The sequence below is a fragment of the Hyla sarda genome, chromosome 10 (assembly GCF_029499605.1).
Source record: "Hyla sarda isolate aHylSar1 chromosome 10, aHylSar1.hap1, whole genome shotgun sequence".
NCBI classification, from domain to species: domain Eukaryota; kingdom Metazoa; phylum Chordata; class Amphibia; order Anura; family Hylidae; genus Hyla; species Hyla sarda.
In genome coordinates, this window is record NC_079198.1 from 43288478 (window position 1) to 43311412 (window position 22935).

The following is a 22935-nucleotide window of genomic DNA, read 5'->3' on the forward strand; positions in this document are numbered from 1 at the left end:
ACTTTAATATTTTCTTCTGACTGAGAGAACTATTGAATTATTCTAGTACAACTTTAAGTAAACACTGACGTTTGCCTTTTTTTATTCAGTCTATTCTTTATTGTGGGAATCTAAATTTTGTGCAAACCTTTATTTGATGGAACTGGGCTACAGCTGACTGCTGTGTCATGTGACTCAACTCTGTTATCCACTTTTAATGAGAGTGTCTAAAGGTTGTCATTTTTACTTTCTATTAAAATTGGAGAGTCTGTCTGAATTTCTGAGATAGAATCTGCTATCTGGTGATCTCAAGTTAAATAATTAAAATCCTCAAAACATTTAATTTTTGCTTCTTTGGATGTACCTATAGTTGCTTCTTTGGATATACATCGTATAGTCTAGAATCTGCTATCAGGTGATCTTGAGTTAAATAATTAAAATCCTCGAATTAATTACTTTTTGATTCTTTGGATGTACCTATTTCCTAGGTGTTTGAGCAATAATGACTTCCCATTGCTTCAGCCACCTCAAGGATGTGGCATTCAGACACCGTATAGTCCAGAATCAGGTGATCTTGAGTTAACTAATTAAAATCCTCGAATTAATTGATATTTCAATCTTATTGCTTATTAACCCCCCCGGTGTACTGCAGATGCCTTTTCCTGACTGTTTTTATCCGGAACTAATTTATTTAATGCTGCTTCTGGCCTTGGCCCTCAAATTTTGTGATATTTAGCACTAGCTTAATTGAAATATCAACATTGATCTTGCAATGTAAAGGGGTTATGAAACCCTCAGGTGTACTGCTGATGCCTGCGCCTGTTTCTTTCAGGAATTACTTGGCTTACTGATGCTTCTGGGCTTGCGCCTTAAATTTTTGGATGGTAGCACTACCTAACATGCATCTTCAATTGAGATTTCAAAGTTCACCTTTTAATTTTAGGGGTTTTGAACCCCTCTTGTGTACTCATGCTGCTTCCTGCTCCACTCTATCAGCCCGTTGGTCCTGTGACAGTGTGCGACTCCGCATCCACATCCTCCACTGTGTCCTAAGTCTCCATGGCCCGGACAAGTCTCAGTGGCCCTTCAGCATACCATCTGTGCAAGGCACGGCGGTGTCACACGGTTCTTCACATGGTTTGCCTTGGCGAAAAGTCTTGGAAACAATGGCCGGTCAGGGCAATGGAGACATTGCGCCTACATCTCATGGCCACATGAGCCCTGTGGGGGCTTGTTGGATTTGGTGCTTTGTACCCACACGATGGGGTCGGGGACACTCAAACTTTGATTTAAATTTCAAATAAAAAAAATCTGACATTTCAATGCTCTCCTCATGCATCAGCCAACTCCAGGCTGTGTCATTCAGGAAATATATGGTTTACTTATGCCGCTGCTGGGCCTGGGTCTGGGAATTTCAAATTTTCTCATAGGTAGCACCCGCTATCCAAAATCTTCTTCAAAAATTTCAAAAATTGTTATGTTTTTTCTTAGGGATTGTGAAGACCTAGTGCCTACTCATGCAGCTAACACCTCCACACTGTGTCATTCAGCCCCTATATGGTCTCCCCATGCTGCCAACACCTCCACACTGTGTCATTCGGCCTCTATATGCTCTCCTCATGCTGCCAACACCTTCACGCTGTGCAGGGCTGCCATCAGAAATTTCGGGGCCCCTTACACAACTCAAGGCCTGGGTCCCCCCCCCCCCAAATCCCCGTGGCCTGCCCCCAAACTTTATTTTATCTTCTAGATATATTTTTCTAATTAGATTAGAGCATTCATGGAGGGGGTGTGCCGGCCGCGGCTTCCTGCGGGGTACAGACATCAGCTTCCGGCAAACTGCTGGGGCCCCGTGCAGGAGATCACAAGGGGCCCAATGCTCAGACCCCCCACGATCTATAACTTATCCCCTATCCTTGGATAGAGGATAAGTTATTTTTCACCAGACTACTCCTTTAACGGCTCCCCCTCTCCCCCCCTCCCCCTTCCAAGGCACGGGCATTTTAGTATAAGCAGCTAATTTTTTTTGGTGGGGGTCTGACTGCTGAGTAGTGTTGAGCGGCATAGGCCATATTCGAATTTGCGATATTTCGCGAATATATGGAAGAATATTCGTCATATATTCGCTAAATTCGCATATTCGTAATATTCACGTTTTACTTTCGAAAATTAGCATATACGAAAATTAGCATATACAAACATTAGCATAAGCGAAAATTTGCATATGCGATAATTAGCATATGCAAATTTTCGCATATGCAAAAATTCGCACGCCAGTCTCACACAGTAGTATTAGAGCCTTCTTTACACCACACAAGCTGGAAGCAGAGAGGGGTGATCCCTGTGATGTGTACTGTGAAAAAAAAACAAAAAAAAAACAAATATTCATAATTACGAATATACAGTGCTATATTCGCGAATATGCGATATTCGCGAATAAAATTCACATTGCGAATATTCGCGAGCAACACTACTGCTGAGACCCCCATGGATCACCTCGGTTGAAGTGGTTCTCCAGCTGTTGGAAAGCTAAAACTCCCATCATGTCTGGAGAGCCTCTGGTAATGGGAGTTGTAGCTTTGTAACAGCTGGAGAGACACAGACTAAAGTGTTGATGGGGCAGTCAGGAGAATACACAATGATATCAGTGACCTGAGTGATGTCTTCTGACTTGAGTGATATCTTCTCTGCTATCTTTTCTTCTTCATCTCGTCCAGAGACCAGGTCTTCCTCCAGCTCCATCGTCTCTGCAGAGTCTGACATCCAGTCTAAACCAACATCAGTAACCACTGCAAAAAGCACACACCAATGGTGTGCGCTTTTTGCAGTGGTTACTGTTGTTGGTTTAGACTGTGTTTTCAATTACTGATTAGCAGCATAGTATTCTTACGAATAGGTTAAGCCATCCTCTATACACTTTTTTCCAGAGTCTGACATCCAGACATCGTTGGCTCCTCACTTTGTCAGCAGATCCTCATCCTCTGCATGAAGACAGTAATCATTATAACCTTGCCAGAAAGTGTACCCTAAATATAATCCTACCACACACTGTACCCTGAATATAATCGTGCCACACACTGTACCCTGAATATAATACTGCCATACACTGTACCCACTAAATATAATCCTGCCACACACTGTACCCTGAATATAATACTGCCACACACTGTACCCTGAATATAATACTCCCATACACTGTATCCTGAATATAATACTGCTATACACTGTACCCACTAAATATAATCCTGCCACACACTATACCCACTAAATGTAATACATCTTATCCTCTGTGTCCTCATCATTCCTCATCACCCCCAGAACCCCCGCCAAACCTCTCCTCATCACTACTATAACCCCCCCGCAGCTCTCCTCATCACTACTATACCCCCCCGCATCTCTCCTCATCACTACTATAACCCCCTGCACCTCTCATCACTACTATAACCCCCCCGCACCTCTTATCACTACAACCCCCCACACCTCTCCTCATCAGTACTATAACCCCCCGCATCTCTCCTCCTCACTACTATAACCCCCGCATCTCTCCTATTCACTACTATAACCCCCCGCATCTCTCCTCATCACTACAATAACCCCCTACATCTCTCCTCATCACTACTATAACCCCCCCTGCATCTCTCACCACCCCCATAACACCCCCCTGCACATCTCATCACCCCCATAACCCCCCCTCTCATCACCCCCATAACCCCCCCTGCATCTCTCATCACCCCATAACCCCCCTGCATCTCTCATCACCCCCATAACCCCCCTTCATCTCTCATTACCCCCCTCTCATCACCCCCATAACCCCCCCTCTCATCACCCTCATAACCCCCATAGCCTCCCCATAACACCCCCCTGCACCTCTCATTACCCCCATAACCCCCCTCTTATCACCCCCATAACCCCCCCATGCACCTCATCACCCCCATAACACCCCCTGCACCTCTCATTACCCCCATAACCCCCCCTCTCATCCCCCCATAACCCCCCCTCTCATCCCCCCCATAACCTCCCCAAGCACCTCATCACCCCCATGACCTCCCCATGCACCTCTCATCACCCCTATAACCTCCCCATAACACCCCCCTGCACCTCTCATTACCCCCATAACCCCCCTCTTATCACCCCCATAACCCCCCCATGCACATCATCACCCCCATAACACCCCCCTGCACCTCTCATTACCCCCATAACCCCCCCCCTCATCCCCCCCATAACCCCCCCTCTCATCCCCCCATAACCTCCCCAAGCACCTCATCACCCCCATGACCTCCCCATGCACCTCTCATCACCCCTATAACACCCTAAGCACCTCTTCCCCTGCACCTCTCATCACCAAACAACACCCCCTCCCCCCCGCCCGCCCCTTCACTTACCCTGCCGCGGGGTTCGGTGCAGCTGCTGCTCCTGTCACAGTGTTCCACTGCACGGGGAGGATCTGTTGGGAGGATGCTGGACTGGACTACCCCAGCACACTCCATATGCGTTTTTGAACACAGCAACAGCAAAGTGTTCTATACCCCTATTGAGGCTGTCTGTAGGCTAGAAATAGTCTTTTTAAATATAGATTCGCCATGAAATAATTTGGATCGAAACAAACTTTTTCGGAAAATTCGGCGAATCGACCGAATCAAATTTTTGAAAAGTTTGCTCATCTCTAATGGCATACATTGCGCAAGATGTGCACTGGACTGCATTTTCCAACATGGAGGCCATACTAGATTTGGGGATTGCAAGTATTAACAGAAAAAAAAAATCTAATATTTCAATTAAACTCCCTGAATTTAAAGTCCCTTAAATTTTAAGTCCCCTCACTTTTGTATTTACTCACTTGTATACGTCACACTCTTGTATACAGACACACAATCACTAGCTCAGACAATCGCTAGATATACTTGGTTTTATAGTTACCAAACAGCACCTCTGTCTCTTCACAGCCTGGAAGGGAATGTTCCAGTGAGCAGTGTTGAGGCCACAATACCGAAGTGGAAAGGCCGTTATTTCACCATAAATTCGCTTAGACCAGATAAGTACTTCTTCACAGATTTCTGATAGATGTGTGAAAAGAATAATCAGAAGAGCTGTCCAAGAGCCAAAGAGCCAAGATTCCATTGCAATTTACCGAGACATTTGTGGTGACACCAAAGTTGTGGTGTGACAATGAGATGTGAAGGGTGTAGGTGGATGGGACAGATGGTATAGCCCAGGGGGAAAGTGTTATTAGTATAGAGTAGAAAAGAGAAGACATACCTCAAGGTATATATATGTGTAAAGATGAACAAGCTAGTTAGATATGCATAAACAATTTATTAGTGAAATACAATTGAAAGTATGCCCAAGCAGGGACCTTGCTTTGGACTGTATACTTATTGGTACTCAAAATCCATACATGAACTGTTAAAATGATCTAAAATCATATAAAATTACTTGAAAGTCATTAGAGGTATATATGTTGTAGAAAAGCTTTGTAAAAAAAATCCTGAATACAGCCACCCGCAAGTAGTTCAATATATCGATATTATATCCATGGTATTTAGTAGCAAAGTGATAGTTTGTAATAAGAGACTAGTGCTATGCAACATTCGCCGCACCGCTTCTAATGATCTCCGGGATGGGAACCTCGCTTGTCAGGAGTGGCACGGCTGTGCGGCCGGCACGGGGATGGTGTCCGTGTGCTGGTCTGGATGGTATCCGGAGTGGCACAGGTTGGTGTCTGGCCGTTATTTGGAGGTGGAATGAAGGCAACAGTCCGGCGGTGAGTGTGAGCAGACAGCATACTCGTATGTGTCTATAGCGCTGCAGAGTACTCCTCTGAGCAGTGGGCTGCAAATTCGGGGGTTCCAGCAGTTCAAAGTGCTGGGAATGCTGTAGATGGTTGTGAGTCTGCAGATCAACAGATTATTTGTTTGAAAGCTGTGATATGGGGTCCGGCTTTATGGCGAGGATAGAAATTTGATTTGAAGGAACATTCAGTATGTACATATATGTCTTTATGGGAATTCTTTGTTTCTACTGGGTGTTTACTGAAATATTTCTTCAAACATGACTTTCTTACAAATGTTTCTACCACTATATAGGTATCAAATTTATTCTACTTTTTAGTGGGGGCGAATTTCAGTCCTTTTTCAAGTAGTTTGGTTTGGGATTGGGTAAGGTTGACAGAACTAATGTTAATGATGGTGCTTTCGGTCTCATCTCATGTGTGGTTGGATTGGTGAGTCTATTTCTTCTAATTCTTCGACGTACCCTCTTTTTTGGGGGGTGGGTAGTAAATTGAGCTTTGGGACTAGGGACTGAGTGAATTGGGTAGTCACATCCCAAAGATCATTCAGTTCCTAGTCTCAAAGCCCAATTCACTACCCACCCCCAAAAAAAGAGGGTACGTCGGAGAATTAGAAGAAATAGTATCCCCAACCCAACCACCCATGAAAGTAGGAAAGGCAAATTAAATGAGACCGAAAGCACCATCATTAACCTTAGTTCTGTCAACCTTACCCAATCCCAAACCAAACTACTTGAAAAAGGACTGAAATTTGCTAAAAAATTTAATACATTTGATACCTATATAGGGGTAGAAAAATTCGTAAGAGAGTCATGCTTGAAGAAATATTTCAGTAAACACCCTGTAGAAACACAGAATTCCCATAAAGACATATATGTACAGGGTGGGCCTTTTACATGGATATACCTTAATAAAATGGGAATGGTTGGTGACATTAACTTCCTGTTTGTGGCACATTAGTATATGTGAGGGGGGAAAATTTTCAAGATGGGTGGTGACCATGGCGGCCATTTTGAAGTCGGCCATTTTGAATCCAACTTTTTTTTTTCAATAGGAAGAGGGTCATGTGACACATCAAACTTATTGGGAATTTCACAAGAAAACAATGATGGGCTTGGTTTTAACATAACTTTATTCTTTCATGAGTTATTTACAAGTTTCTCTTTGTTTACAGCCATTGACATGTCGTCGAGGTTAACACGTGAGGAGCGGATAGAAATTGTGTTGATGTCTGGTGAACGCAGTAACCGGGTCATTGCAGCAGATTTCAATGCAAGACACCCTACAAGACCACCAATCTCCCATGCTACAGTTAGCAAACTGCTTGGCTTGCTAAGTTTTGTGAAACTGGTTCAGTGTTGGATTTGCCAAAATATAGACGCATGAAATCTGTCACTAATCAAGAAACATCAGTGGCTTGTTTCGGCGAGCGCTCCGGGTCCCTGCTCCTCCCCGGAGCTCTCGCGGCGTTCTTCTGCGTGCAGCGCCCCCGTCATACCCACTGACCGGGTGCGCTGCACTGTTATCACCGGCGGAGATGCGATCCGCGTAGCGGGACGCACCCGCCCGCGGGTAGCATCCCAATCACCTCACCTGCCCCATCCTCCTGCTGTTCTGTCCCGGCGCGCGGCCTCGCTCTCTAGGGTGCGCGCACGCTGGCTCTCTGAAATTTAAAGGGCCAGTGCACCATTAATTGGTGCCTGGCCCAATCAGTACCTACACCTGCAAAACATATAAAAACCCACTTCCCCTTCCTGTCCTTGCCGGATCTTATTGCCCTATTGCCCTGAGAAAGCGTTTTGTGTATCCCAAGCCTGTGTATCCAGACCCTTGCTGTTGCCCCTGACTAGGAACCATTGCTGCCTGCCCAGACCTTCTGCTACGTCCGACCTTGCTCTTGCCTTGTCCCTGAGTACCGCGCCTGTCTCAGCTGTCAGTGGGGTTGAGTCGCTATCAGGTGGAACGACCTGGGGGTTACCTGCCGCTGCAAGTCCATCCCGCTTTGTGGCGGGCTCTGGTGAAAACCAGTAACCCCTTAGATTCCGTTTCCCTGGTAGGGCCCACGCCATCACCTCACTGACACAGAGGATCCACCTCCAGTGTTCTCTCTGCATACTAGTCTGGATCCTGACATGGCTGTCCTAGCTTCATTCAGCAAGAGCCCACAGCGTAGCACTCGCCGCATGTCATTAGGGAGTGGCATTAGTCGAACATCCCTTCGGCGGATATTAGCCACTCACCAATGGCACCCTTACAAACTCCAGCTACTGTAGCATCTCAACGAAGATGACCCAGATCGGCGCACTGAATTTGCAGAATGGGCAAAACAAAAATTGGAAAAGGACCCTCATTTTACGCAGAAGATTTTGTTCAGTGATGAGGCAAACTTTTATGTGAATGGTGAAGTTAACAAACAAAACCACCGTTATTGATCTGACACTAACCCACATTGGATAGATCCCTCCATTGGAACACAAAAATTGATGGTATGGTGTGGTATATGGGGTACAAAGATAGTGGGGCCATTCTTTTTTTTTTTTTTTTTTCTTCAAATCTTTATTTTTGTGTTTTTTAGAAGCAAAGTTAACAAATAGCCCCTGGATTCAGGTCGCAGCCTAAGCCGTGGGGCATAAGCATGAACATAGAAACAAATTAACAAGAACATCAGTACATTCAAATGTGTCACATCAGGGTGCAGTCAAAACAACAGGATCACTACACTATGTAAGATCAGAATATAGCGATCAGGAGAGAGTTCAACGCAGAGGTGTGCGTATTGGGGTGTGCGGGTGGTCCCATAGGGCTTAATATGGTGATGTGAACAAATGAGCAGAAGAGAGTAAAATCAGTTATGTGTAGAGAAAGAAGAAAAGGGAAGAGTCTTTATAAGTAAGTGTATCAATAGAGGTGGGCCCTTCATGGGAGGTCCAAGGGTAGGGCCCTGGGATAGGTGAAGGAGGATAGAAAACCAAGGCGGTAGGGAATACGGTATGTCAGGTTGTCATGAAGATGCAGAAACAGAATAAAGTAAAGAAAAGAGGTCAGGTAGAGAAGTAGACTAGAGAAGAGGAGGGTAGGTAAGAGAAGAATGGAGAGAAGCGGGGTAGAAGAGAGGGGAAGATAGAGAGTAGGGATGAGGGAGAAGATACAGTGAGTGGCCGCAGTCCTCCGGCGGGGATGTGGGGGCATAAGGTATTGGGGGGGAGGGGGGGGGGAGGGAGTAGGAAGGAGAGGTGAGAGAGGTGAGTGAAGGGAAGCAGGACTAAGGGGAGGGGGATGAATGAAGAGGCGTATATAAGTGCTAAGCGGAGTTCATAGAAAAGCAGGGCTGTTGGATTTATAGGCAAGCCATGGTTGCCAGGTTGCATAATATGTGTCATATGAGCGCGTGCTCCAGCTAGATTCTTCCATCCTACATATTTGTGCTACTCTAAGTAGCCAGTGTGAGGCCGTGGGTGGCTCCGTTTTCCTCCAATGGAGGGCAATTAAGCATTTAGCCGCCGAGACCAGGTGTGCGAGGAGGGATCGTTTATGTAAGGGATTCTCTTTATCTGGGAGACCTAAAAGGACCAGGGTTGGCGTAAGAGAAACCTAGCACCCTGGATGGTAGAGGTCAGTCTCCCTACCTCACTCCAAAAAGGTTGTATGTTCATACAATACCACCAAATGTGGGAGAGGGAGCCGCACTCAAAATTGCATCTCCAACACTGGGCGGAGGGCGACAGGCCCCACTTGTGGAGGAGTTCCGGAGTCTTATACCAGCGTGAAAGTATTTTAAAATGGTTCTCTTGGAGTTTAATGCACCTTGAGAAGCCGTGTGAGTTGCGTAGAATGGTGTTCTTGTCCGAGTCCTTTAGATGAATACCTAGCTCCCTCTCCCACGAATCCAGATACGTGGGGGTGTGTGCAGCGCCTGCGTCCAGGAGGCGTGAGAGGAACACAGAGAGCCTATGCTTCGAGCAGCCAGGTATGATCACCCACTATGTCCCACACTCTGAGAACCTCCATGCATGTGCTCCTAACAAGGTGTATCTGGAGAAAGTTAATCTGGACATCCGGGAGTAGGGTCCTGATGTGTTCAGGTGTGGGGGGTCGTCTGTCAGTGCAGAGGGATAGAAGGGGCGTGTCTGTCAACCTGTCCCAAATGTCTGCATGGCACTCCAGCGTGGGAGACACTACGTACGGGGCTAGTGAGGAGGGCAACGAGATCGGTAACACCTTCCTATCCAGACCACATCCAGCATGAGATTGGTCATATTTCATCTTGGTTAACAATGTGCCTTTAAGAATGGGGTTGGAGACTACAGATAAGCTCCCAAGAGTGGGAAGCCAAATGTTCCTCATGGTCATAGACCGAGAAGAGCCCAGTTGATCACCCTCAAGTGAGTGTCCCTGCAACAGACTCGTCTTAGAGGCTATCTCAGTCCATCTCTGCAAGTGGGTGGCCATGTAGAAGTGGTCAACATGCCTATGTCCCCATCTCCCTTCCTCCTTGTCAGAAGCGCATGAGAGAGTCTAGGTTTCCAACCAGCCCACAGGAAGGCAGAAAACATTCGTCTCCACTGGGACAGAAAGGAAGCAGGCAGTTTCAGTGGAACCATCCGTAGAACATAAACAATTGAAGGGATGATATAAGTTTGGAGCAGATTGCGCCTGCCTAGCCATGACAGATAAGGAAGCTTGTAGCTAGATAGCCGTGTCTTAATTTTCGCCAAGAGAGGAACGTAGTTCAATCTATACAAGTCCGACAAGGAGGGAGGGATGGCTATACCCAGGTAGGTGATGCACCCAGAGGGCCATCGAAACTGTGATGCCGCCTGCAAGCATCTCACCTGGCCGGGAGGGATAGAAATGTTCAGGATCTCCAACTTGGCGTAATTGACTTTGAAGTTAGACAGCAATCCATAATGTTCTATTAAAGCTAAGATGGTGGGTAGGGAGTCAATGGGATTAGACACCAGTAAGTGCAAACGCAGCCGTGAGGTGAGTGTGGCCCCCAATCGTGAGCCCCTAAATGGCGCTATTCTGTCGCAGTGCCTGTAGGAGCGTCTCCATGACGATTATGTACAGGGAGGGTGACAAGGGGCAGCCCTGTCGGGTGCCGTTGTGTATGGAAAAATTGGGTGATAAGGTGCCATTGATCTTCAGCTGTGCACTAGGGCCCCGGTACAGAGACATGATAGCCGATATGAAGGGTTGAGGGAAGCCAAACTTCCCAAGTGTAAGTTGCATATAGTCCCACGCAACCCTATCAAACGCCTTCTTGGCATCGGTGCCGAGAAGGAGCAATGGTTTCCCGTGAGCCCGTGCATAGTGAATAGCATGCATGACCCGCAGGGCATTATGACGTCCCTCCCTCCCTTTGACAAAGCCCGTCTGATCTGGGTGTATAATGGAGGGCAAGAGGTCACCTATTCGTAGGGATAGACGTTTAGCCCAGATTTTAACATCTAAATTCAATAGAGAAATGGGCCTATAGCTCGGGCAAAGTGCAGGATCCTTTCCCTCTTTAGGCAAAATAGTGATATGTGCACCCAGGGCTTGAGGCGGGAGGAGTTCCCCAGACATAAGGGAGTTACACCACTTTGTAAGCTGGGGAAGGAGAACATCACCCAGTTTTTTGTAATAAAAGAGGCCGAGGCCATCAGGGTCTGAACTCTTCCCCAGGGGAAAGGACTTAATGACTGAGGCCAGCTCATCTATAGTGCACGGTCTGAGCAGTGCCAGGCCCTCTTCCTCAGTAATTGAGGGCAGCTTCAGGGTCGATAGGAATTCTTTGATGGCCTGGTCTCGGGTTCCTAGGGGCGGGTCTGCAGGATAAAGATTATAAAGAGACCGATAAAAGGCGGTGAATGCCTCTGCGATGTCGGCGGTGGAGGCGCCCCTGGCCGTCCACTATCCGATGAATGAATGCCCTCTCCTTCCTCTTTTTGATCATTGCCGTCATGAGTCTACCCCCCTTATCCCCATGGAGAAAGAGCTTCTGTTGGAACCTTATTACGTTTTCAGCATATTTTTTTATTGAGGTGGTCTTTCAATTTGTCCCTAAGGGACGTGAGTTCCCCATCATCAAAACTGGGGCCCGCGACTGCCTGTTGCTGTTCAAGGGTGGCTATCCGGGATAGCAGGTCGGTTACTTGCTTAGAACGTTCCTTTTTCAATTTGGAGCCAAGGGCAATAAGTATACCCCGAATGTATGCCTTGTGAGCCTCCCAAATAGTCAGCATGGAGACATCAGGGGTTGTATTGGCGTCAAAGTAGGAAGTCAGGTGTGTGGTGAGAGACAGCAAATGAAAAGGGTCCGTCAATAGTGACTCGTTGAGACGCCACGTCCAGTCTCTACGTGGTAAGTGCGTCAGTGCCAAGTCAGCGTGTACAGGTGAGTGGTCCGAGAGTGTCCTGGGGCCAATATCAGTATTGCTGACCGACTGCAGAACGCTGTCGTGACAAAACAGATAGTCTATTCTGTGATGAGAGCGATGTGGGGCTGAGAAGAAAGTGTACGATCTGTCACCCGGGTGAAAGGTGCGCCACACATCTACTAGACCCAATTCGTGTAGTTTGTTCCGTAAGGTGCGGAGCAGGAGGGGCGGGGTCGTGGACCTGTTGGTGGAGGAATCTAATGTGGGATGTAATACTAGATTCATATCCGCCCCTAGAATAATGGGGCCCTCCGCAAAGGAGCGCAGCCTCTCAAGAGTATCAAGAAGCCACGGGACCTGCCTCTTGTTAGGAGCATAGAGACTCGCCAGAGTGTATGACACAACCCCAATCTTGCCCAGCACAAATAAGGCTCTGCCGTCACTACTCACGTAACTGGATTCAAAAGTGAAGGGGACCTCTCTTCGTAGCGCGATGGATACGCCCCTGGACGAGGAGTTTGTGCTGCCACTGTGAAACCAATGGGAAAAATGATTAGTAGGGAGGGATGGGATCCTGCCAGTCTTAAAGTGTGTTTCTTGTAAAAACAACACAGATGTATTTTCCCTTTTCAACAGTGAAATCAGGTTGTGCTTCTTGTTTGGTGAGTTAAACCCCTTAACATTGTAAGTTAGGAATTTCAAAGTGGCCATTGGAAACTAGGGGAGGGGGGGGGGGTGGACCAGTGAGAGGGTGCAGGTATGGGAGGGCAGGAAAGGAAGCGAGGGTAGAGTCAAGTTACCAGAGAAGGGTAAAGTCTCAAGTAGGGAGAGGGTGGGTAGGGGGTAGGGAGAACTGCGGTTGAGAAAGAAGAAGAAAGAGAAAGATGAGTCAGAGGCAAAGGGGAGTATAAAGAACAAAGGTATCAGCAAGTAGAAAGAAGAGGAAGTAGTACTGAAACGTAGCCCAAAGCAGGGGCTGAGAGGTAGCGATGAGAGAGCGTCACTCCAGGAGCGGAGTTCCGAGTCTGCGGGTTGGGGGGGGTGTTGGGGGGGGGGGGGTGAGGGTGCGGAGGATTTACCTGAACCGACAGCCCCCCTGCATCCTAAAGAGACTGAGTGGAGCTAACAAAAAACCATATGTTAAAGTACTTGTGGGACCACCTATTCAGGACAGGCAAAACAATCACAATAAGAGCAATACAAGCAGGTGATCATATCAGTGGGAGCAAGTGCAACAGATCAGAGGCACAACGATTCAAACACGAATATCATGTAACGTCTTGCAATAAACCTGGGAGCTGGCATAGTGGGCCAGCGTAGACGAAGACAATTCCCACCCAGCTGTCCCTCCCCAGACCTCGTCAGACCCCACCCAAGCTGGATTAACTAGGATATAATAGAAAGGGGATCGGGCAGGGAGAGGGAGAAGTAGGGAAAGGAGGGGGAACGTGAAAGAAGTAGAGGAGGAGGGAAGAGGGGAGGAAGGAGAGAGAAAAAGGGGGGGTGAGTAGATATGGTTAGGATAGAAGCGTGCAGGGGGATGTGCAGTCCATGGGCTAAAAGATGACAACACCTTGTCCCGACTAAACAGAGATAGTCCCAAGGGGCCTCCAGTGCCCGTTCACAATAATTTTCCCAAATATAGATATAATTTATTTATTTTTTTTCATCTAAAACTACATGATATATAGGAAAGCACAGGAAGGGCAAGGTGCATGATGCAGTGAACAAAAGACCTAGACCTAAGCGGCCTCCTAGTGAGGACCGTTAGCCATAATGATCATGTAAAGTGTAAGCATAGGACAACATTGTAAATACTCATCGTCTCTCGTAGGCACAGGTGAGGTGGAACTAAGGTAAAAGTCCAGTACGAGATACCATCCGGCTCCCTCAGGCAGGGCCAGGGATCGACGTCGTCACGGTGGGCTGCAGTCATCCAGACATCATTGGCCATCGCAGGTGAAGGATGCCTCAAAGTTCCAAAATGGCCGACACACCTGTAAATGAGAGGGGGGAGAGGGGAGGGGGTAGGGAGGGGGAGAAGGGGGATCAGACTAAAGGGGCAGAGAGGGCAGCTAAGGGCAAGGAGAGGTACAAGGGGGGGGAGGGGGGGGCGAAGGGAACAATGTAGGTGGGGTGTCCAAGGTTGGGTAAGCAAGTCTCGGGGGTCCTCTCACACATGACTACATCATTCTAGCTGGAAAGGACAAGAAGGTCAGAGAAAGTGTCTCATAAGACATCCCAGGTATGTCGATGGCGAAGACTTCGTGCCAAGGTAGTAGTAGGCCATAACGTGGATCAGCGAAAATGCACAGAGATCAGATCAGCATTCAATCAGGTGTAAAGTCCTCACGACTTAGCGACTTCTGTGCAGACTTTTTCTTCTGCTGTTTGGGAGATTTGGGTTTCTCCACCTTGGTCCACAGTGTGGTAGTAGGAAGATCCGGCATGAGATGGCATAGCTGTTCCGGCAGCCAAGAAGGGATATCCATAGGAGGTATGTCCAGGAAGCGCCAAACTTTATCTAAGTCGCGGATAGCGAAGCGGCGACCCTCCTTCTGAATGGAGACACCGAAGGGGTACAGCCAGGTGTAAGGCAGCTTCAAGTCCTGTAGTTTCTGGAGAAGGGGATTCAGGATCCTGCGCTTAGCCAGGGTGGACGGGGCAATGTCCTGGAATATCATGACAGGATGGCCCTCAAATGTCAGGGCAGGGGTCTCTCTGTTAGCTCTGAGGATGGCCTCGGTGTCGAGAAAGCTGAGCAGTCCACATATAATGTCCCTGGGTGGGTCAGATGCCCGCGGTTTGGGACGGATCGCTCTGTGCACCCTCTCAACAACCACCTTCCCTGCCCGCTCCTCACCTAGAAGTATGGCGAAGATCTGTGTTGTCACTGCGCGCAGGGCTTCGGGCGCATAGAACTCAGGTACCCCCTTCAGCCTAATATTTTTGCGCCTGCTCCTGTTCTCCTGATCTTCCAGTAGCAGGAAGGCCCTGTTTAGTTGCGACTCCTGGGCTCTAAGTTGGTGGGAAGTGGCATCGCAGAAGGATACAGTCTCCGTTAGCGCAGACTCGAGTTGTTCCGTGCGGTGTCCCACATGTTGCACGTCCGCCTTGATCTCGGCCAGTTCCTGCAGTACCGGAGTCATGGCGGACTGCAGAGATTTAGCAATGGCTTGTTGGACTACCTTCCGGATGAAGGTCCTGGTCAAAGAGAGCCTGGCATCTTCCCCTCCAGAGTCCATTTGGCCTCCCAGTGTGGATTCCGCCTCAGAGTCCTCCTCCCCCTCCATGTCACTGGTGTTCTTGGGTTGGCGGGCCAGGCTGTTGGACGGCTTATTTTTAAGAAATTTAGCCATGTTTGCCTGGGTTTTCGTCTGCTTAGCGGGGCCAGGAGTTTCCCCCGTTTGATTCTTGTCCGCCTTGCCCATTTCGGTGGTTCCGTGGTGCTTAATAAATAGGATGCAGGGTCAGGCTGTGGAGAGCGACGCGGCTATGCGTCCATCCAACTCGACGGTCAGGCTCCGCCCCCCATTCTTCATCAATGGAAACCTTAAGGCCACTGGATATGCGAAATTGCTACATGATGATGTGTTTCCCTTTTTATGCACTGAAGCTGGCACGTTCCCTGAGTTTTTCCAGCAAGCTGGTGCACCACCACATTATGGGTGACAGATCCATTCCTAGATGAACAGTTTCCTGGAAAGTGGATTGGTTGTCCTGGGCCAGTTGAATGGCCCCCAAGTTCTCCCGATCTGACCCCCTTAGACTTTTATCTTTGGGGTCATCTGAAGGCAATTGTCTATGTTGTGAAGATACAAGATGTGCAGCACCTGAAACTACGGATACTGGAAGCCTGTGCTAGCATTTCTCCTGCAGTGTTGCTGTCAGTGTGTGAAGAGTGGGAGAAGAGGGTTGCATTGATAATCCAACACAATAGGCAGCACATTGAACACATTTTATAAGTGGTCAGAAACGTGTACATAACTCATGAAAGAATAAAGTTACGTTAAAACCAAGCACATCATTGTTTTTCTTGTGAAATTCCCAATAAGGTTGATGTGTCAAATGACCCTCTTCCTATTGAAAAAACAAAAGTTGGATTAAAAATGGCCGACTTCAAAATGGCCGCCATGGTCACCCCCCCATCTTGAAAATTTCCCCCCCTCACATATACTAATGTGCCACAAACAGGAAGTTAAAGGAGTAGTCAGGCGTGCACTATTTTCATTTTATCCCATCCGGGCTGCAAAATAAAAGAATACAAACTTTCTCTTACCTGCCAACGAGCCCCCGGAGCTCCGGTACACTTGAGTACAGGTGTTCGGTCCCCGGGCTGTATTCTTCTTACTTCTTGTTAGCCTGGCACGTCACACTGAGCTTCAGCCTATCACTGTTCAAGGCGGGACATCGCTGCGGCCGGTGATAGGCTGAAGCTCCATGTGACGTGCCGGGCTAACAGGAAGTAAGAAGAATACAGCCCGGGGACCGAACACCTGTACCAGAGTGTACCGAAGCTCCGGGGGCTCGTTGGTAGGTAAGAGAAAGTGTGTTTTCTTTTATTTTGCAGCCCGGACGGGATAAAATGAAAAAAGTGCGCGTCGGACTACTCCTTTAATATCACCAACCATTCACATTTTATTAAGGTGCCATATAAATGGCCCTATAAATGGCCCACCCTGTACAACTCCCAGCTTGTGCTCACTGACAGAAGCTGGCATTTGGAGGATTTTTCCTCCAGCTGTGAGCCCTGCGCTCACAGCTGTCAATCAAGGAAGTGTGTCCATGACACAGGTGATGATGCATGGACACAGCAGGACTAGTATGTGGCCAAGCAGGCAGGGGTGGGGGGGCAGTTGTTTGAATGGCTTGTTCAGTATGAAATACTAAAAATTGTCTAATGAAAGCAATTGAAAAACCTATTGGTTTTGCATGCTTTAGAACATATCAAAAGTTTTTGCATCTGACAGTGCCAATTTAAATATATACTTCTCAATGCTATGTCACCACTTGTATGAATTACAAGCAGTGTTAAAGGGGTACTCAGGTGGAAGTTTTAATTTCTGTTTTTTTTTCTTTCTTTAATGCCCAGGCTGCCTGCATTAGAACAAACCAATCCTTTATTTACCTCTCGCGCTTCTCGTGCCTCTGGTATCACGGCTTCAGTCCCTGGTGCAATCCTCCTCCTATTGCTGGGGGTTAATGTGTCACAGTATAGCTCAGTAAATTGCTCGTCACAGCCGTGTCTTGCCTCAGCCAGTGATTGGCTGAGCAACAATGTGACAAACTGAGCCCCAACACCAGGAAGAAGATTGGGCCAGGGCTTAATACTTTACATCACATTGCCACTTAACTGTGGACAGTGATTTGCAGAGCTGCACTGTGATGCATAAATCCCCAGCAGCAGGAAGTGGATTGCAACAGTGACTGGAGCAGCGATACCAAGAGGCATCGGGGAGGTACGGAAAGGTATTATTTTGCCGCTTATGAATATTCAACCCCCTGTCCCTCCAGCTCTCCCTCTCGTCGCCGCTCCTTACTGGAGGGAGGGGGGATGAATATTCATAAGTGGCACTGACGTCAGTGCCAGTTAACCTGCAGAAGCCCCACCTGTGCCTGTTACAGCAAGATATACAGATAGAATAAAACTACAATTGCGGGCGAATGTCCGGGCGAATCAGAGTAAGGTAGGGCTCGTTTTAATCAGTGTCTCTCGCACTATCCACCAGTACTGTGGATAGTGCAGGAGAAATTATCTGACAGCTTTCCTTTAACGCTAGTACGCTTGTTCTGCATTTATTGTGCGTATGTGTAAAATTTATAATTTTGGTGCAGCCTGACATCTGCCAAATAGAAAATTACATGATAGAGTAAACCACACAGACACAATCAATAGAAAATAACTGAATAAGGACCCCTTATGACAGGGAATCTGTCATCAGCATCACACACACTGACTTTTATATCAGACGCTGAGACAATGATACTTACCATTTGCTGATACATTGCCCCATTATTTATGGTTTGCTTATTATGCAAATTAAGTGGCATAGTGCACTCCAGACGTTTTAAAGTCATTCTCTGAGTGCACTGTGATTTCCAGTCTCATAAGTTAACTATGAGCGCATGCACAGTTAACTACGGACCTCGCGGCCGCTGCCCCACTGCTTCCTGATGGGCTGGGCCACAGTGTAGCATAGGGGCAGCATAGTTTGGCTAAAATCAAGTGTAGTATCTGTTCTTATCAGCTTCTTGCTTGTTGGGATGGGTGCTGCATGGTAGGGGGCAGGTGTACCGGGGCATTCCGGGGCTGGGTGGGGGGGAGGTGTGTGCAGCCCAGCCATTAAGAGAGCTGCAGGGGAGCATCTGCAAGGTCTGTTGTCCGGTCCGGTGTCAAAAAGATTACTGCGGGCAAGTAATAAACTGTATGTGCATTTTACGGATATGTTCACACTACGGAATTCCGCGAGGGGAATTCCGCAAGTAGAATTCCGCGCAGTGAACATTACCATCAGTGTGAATGGGTCTGTTCGGCACAAAGAATGAACATGTTCATTTTTTGTGCGGAATTCCGCGAGCAATTCATAGCCATCAATGGTGATGGCGCAGTGCCGCACAGACCTACCACTGAAGTATTTTCCGCAGCGGCCGCCTGATGGAATCTCCGCTCGCGATTCGAGATTCCGCAGTTTGAACGTACCGTTCACACTGCGGAATCTCGAATCGCGAGCGGAGATTCCATCAGGCGGCCGCCGACGCCGAAAATACTTCAGTGGTAGGTCTGTGCGGCACTGCGCCATCACCATTGATGGCTATGAATTGCTCGCGGAATTCCGCACAAAAAATGAACATGTTCATTCTTTGTGCCGAACAGACCCATTCACACTGATGGTAATGTTCACTGCGCGGAATTCTACTTGCGGAATTCCCCTCGCGGAATTCCGTAGTGTGAACATATCCGTAAACTGCACATACAGTTTATTACTTGCCCGCAGTAATCTTTTTGACACCGGACTGGATCTTCAGAGTAAATGCTCTTCTCCCCTGTGTTGATCCTGCTCCCCTGTGAACTCACTCGAGAGCAGTCTCCTGTCAGCGAAAAATATGCTCTCAAGCCATTAGAAAGACAGCAGCTACCAATATATCTCAGTTAGGACAGTTAGTATATACCTGGTGTACATCATATTCAATCCTACAATACTCACTTGTCTTTTACATATACATGGGATACTGGTGTATGTGGAAGTGATTTTATATTATCACATGTCTTACTTCGTTTATATATAGTATGATTAAGCCTTTCATTTGGAATAAATAAAAGCTAAGTTTTAACCTGGCAACTGTGTTTTACCTGTGGAGATCTAAAAGGGGTTTGGGCTTGTTGGCTATTTATTGATTGTTTATATTTCCCCCATCCCCCACCTGGGGGTACTTTGGGTTGCAAGGCAAGTGTGCTAAACTTCAAACCGTCTTCTTCAGGACCACACGTCTGAAACTACTAGGGGATTAATATACTATGTATTTTAAAAGCGAAATTTGATAGACATTACAGTAAATGGGTTAACTGTATAAGTGCATCTTTGGAGGCCCTGAGGAAAAGCAATCTCTTTGGTTAAGGATAATCTAGACTACAGGCTAGTCCCTGGGATGGAGAATTCTGGGAAACAGAAGGAAAACATGTAGATTAGTGGTGGTCAAACATGTGAAGGGGAGAGTGGAAGGAATACTCCTTTAAATTTGAAATGTTTCCAGTAGTCGTGATGCAACATTTCATGAAAGTGACCTATTGCACACTGTTACTTGAAGTATGATCGTATTTACTACCTCTTATTTTGCACTTTATGTGTAACTGTGTTAGTATTAATAAAATCCTTCTGAATAAATAAATAAATGAATTTATTAATGAATTTATTAAATGGAGAAGCTCTTTTGAAAGCCATACATACATACATACAGTTGTAGCACATTACTGAAATATTAGTTAACGGTATGTATCAGCATTTTATCATTTAAACACAGTTTTTTTATTTTTATTTTATTTTTATTTTTTTATAACAGGGACAGTGGAATGACTGGTGAGATTCTGGTAAATGGAAAACAGAGGGAACTACGAACTTTCCGGAAGATGTCATGTTATATCATGCAGGACGATATGCTACTGCCGCACTTGAATGTCAAGGAAGCCATGATGGTGAGAACATAGCTCTAATGTTATTGGAAGAAAATATCAGTAAGTGACTTCAGTAAGTGACTTTAATCTCAAGGCTAATATAGCGCAGAGCTAAAACTCCTAGTCTGGCCGTAAGAGCTAAGCATATATGCAATATCAAGTCCAGGCACTGCAAGCTGTGTGGTCCTCTAGAGACTGTCTGTTAACCCTTTGGGAGACTTTGGTTGAGCGCTGGGAAGATTGTACCACCTATCTTCAAGTTAGGAAAGCCTCCGTTAAACTGCAACCTAGTGTGGAGTCAATTCTTTCCTTGCTAGCCTGTGGGGAGACGGAGTTTCCCGGACCTGTAGTACCCCGGGAGATACCAAGACTACAATGGCGTCACGTGACATTAAGGGTTAATACTAGGGATGCACCGATATATCGGCCGAAAATAGATGTTTCGGGGAAATGCCGAAACAACAAAAAATGCCGATAATGACCCACCTCCCCTGCCCGCCCACAGCACAAGTTGCAAACACTGCCAGTGGCAGAGGCACTCGTGGGGGGTGCCGGGGGGGGGGCCGGGCACAACATCTGTTGTGAAACTACAACTCCCAGCATGCCCGGACCGGCAAAGTCTGTCCGGGCATGCTGGGTGTTGTAGTTTCACAACAGCTGGAGGCCCCCTGGTTTTTAGTATACAGTACTCGTTTTTATATGCTCTGGTCGGCCCCCGCCTATAGCCACACATGGGTCCATAGGCCATAGCAGTAGATGGTGACCCCGTGCCGGAGGAGCGGTGACCGGAACACTGTGGGGGCAGCAGTACAGACATACAGCCTCCAGCCGTACACTGTATATGGCTGGAAGCTGTATGTCTGTGGGGTGGGGGGAAGCTGCCTACTATTGTGGGGGAACTACTGACCTAATGTGGGGGGAGCTGCCTACAAATGTGGGGGGAGCTGCCTAATATTGTTGGGGGGAGCTGCCTAATATTCTGGGGGAACTGCCTGCTATTGTGGGGAACCTGCCTACTATTGTGGGGGAAATGCTGACCTAATGTGGGGGAGCTGCCTACTATTGTGGGGGAGCTGCCTACTATTGTGGGGGAGCTGCCTACTATTGTGGGGGAGCTGCCTATTAATGTGGGGGAACTCCCGACCTAATGTGGGGGAGCTGGCAATCTAATGTGGGAGAATCTAATCTAATGAGCGGAGCGCTGCATTTTACCAGAAGACAGGGAGAAGTCATTTTCGGTTTCGGTATCGGTTTCGGCCGGATATTTTTTTTAATTTCGGTTTCGTTTCGGTTCTGAAATTTCCATTTCGGTGCACCTCTAGTTAATACCATCCGACGCTGGGTTCATAACCCCCCCCCCCCCAGGAACAAAGTAGTTAACCCCAGCTTAGCGGTGGCTGCGGACCTCACCCGTGGCCACCACAACGTTTTTGGCGTCCACAAACAGGATACGGGTGTACGCCTTAACTATTCAGCCACTAAATCAAGTCCTTCCCCCAAGTCTGAACTGTGTATGGGACTGTGTCCTTGAAAGAAATGGATCTGCCGAGGCGCAAATACAAGTGGTGGGGAAGGTGAAGGAGAGACTGCTAGCTGCCAGTACTAAGTGTAAAAAGTCCATACCTGAAGGGGTTAAATTGTTTCCACCATTTCCCACCATTTTAAAACGGGCATCCCCTGAGGTTTAGGGCCGGCCCTCAGGAAGACGGATCACAGGCCCCATCAAAGAGCAACCCCACTCAGGACAATCATTGCACATTGCATCCTGCCCCTATGTAAATGTTACTATAGATGGTATCCAGCTGCAGGCACTGATTGACACAGGCTCGCAGGTGTCTACCATCTCTAAGGGCCTATTTTATAAATATTGGAATGTTGATTCATTGTGTGAGCCAGACGGTATGGATTTTAGTGTCATGGCAGGAGACGGGAAACCAATTCCCAGACATGGGTACTTGGAGCCCCCTATTCCGTTGAGAGGTCACACACTTAGGGGGCAAGGAATAATTGTTACTGATGTGACGGTACCAGGGGCCACAGAGTTCATTCTAGGGACATTGTCTAGCAGACATTGCTTCACTGATATTGTAGATGCTTTGCATGCCTCTCTCCCTTACATGTCTCCTTCTAGACAAAGGACTGCGCAGCACCATCTCAAAATTCTGCAGGCGGAGCAGAAGTTCGTGAACCAAAAAGGAGAGATCTGTAAAGTCCGGATCCAGGACATGAGGTCAGTGACCCTAGAGCCAAATACGGAAACAATTTTATGGTGTTGAGCGCGTCCTGGCATAAGGAATCAAGATTATCAGGCCTTGTTAGAACCTCTACAGTCTGAAGATTTTCCCTTGGTTCGAGCTGCCAGAAGTCTAGTGACAGTAGTAAATGGACGAGTCCCATTTCGCTTAGTCAATTTGTCCGGTGTAGCCAATCTATTGCCAAAATATACCCCAGTGGCCCGACTCCTCTTCCTGGACTCCAGTGATATTCTGGCCTCACGTAAGGTGGCTCAACAACAGACTGCTCAAACTACACCGGGCCATACCGAAGTTTCTCCAGAACCTTGGTGTCGTCAGCTACACGTAGGAGGCTCCCTTACCCCACCGGAACAAGTCGAAGGGGTCATTGAAGTGGCAAAG

General features: G+C 47.5%; 1 protein-coding gene across 11 annotated transcripts in view; it reads left to right on the forward strand.

Moving 5' to 3' along the window:
* Positions 1 to 22935, forward strand: part of ABCG4 (ATP binding cassette subfamily G member 4) — a 522357-nt gene that overhangs the window by 83264 nt on the left and 416158 nt on the right. For all 11 annotated transcript variants that reach the window (XM_056543428.1, XM_056543421.1, XM_056543422.1 and 8 more), the window contains one exon: positions 20188 to 20320. In XM_056543428.1, coding sequence (XP_056399403.1) covers positions 20188 to 20320 — 133 coding nt within the window. The remainder of the gene's footprint in view (positions 1 to 20187; positions 20321 to 22935) is intronic.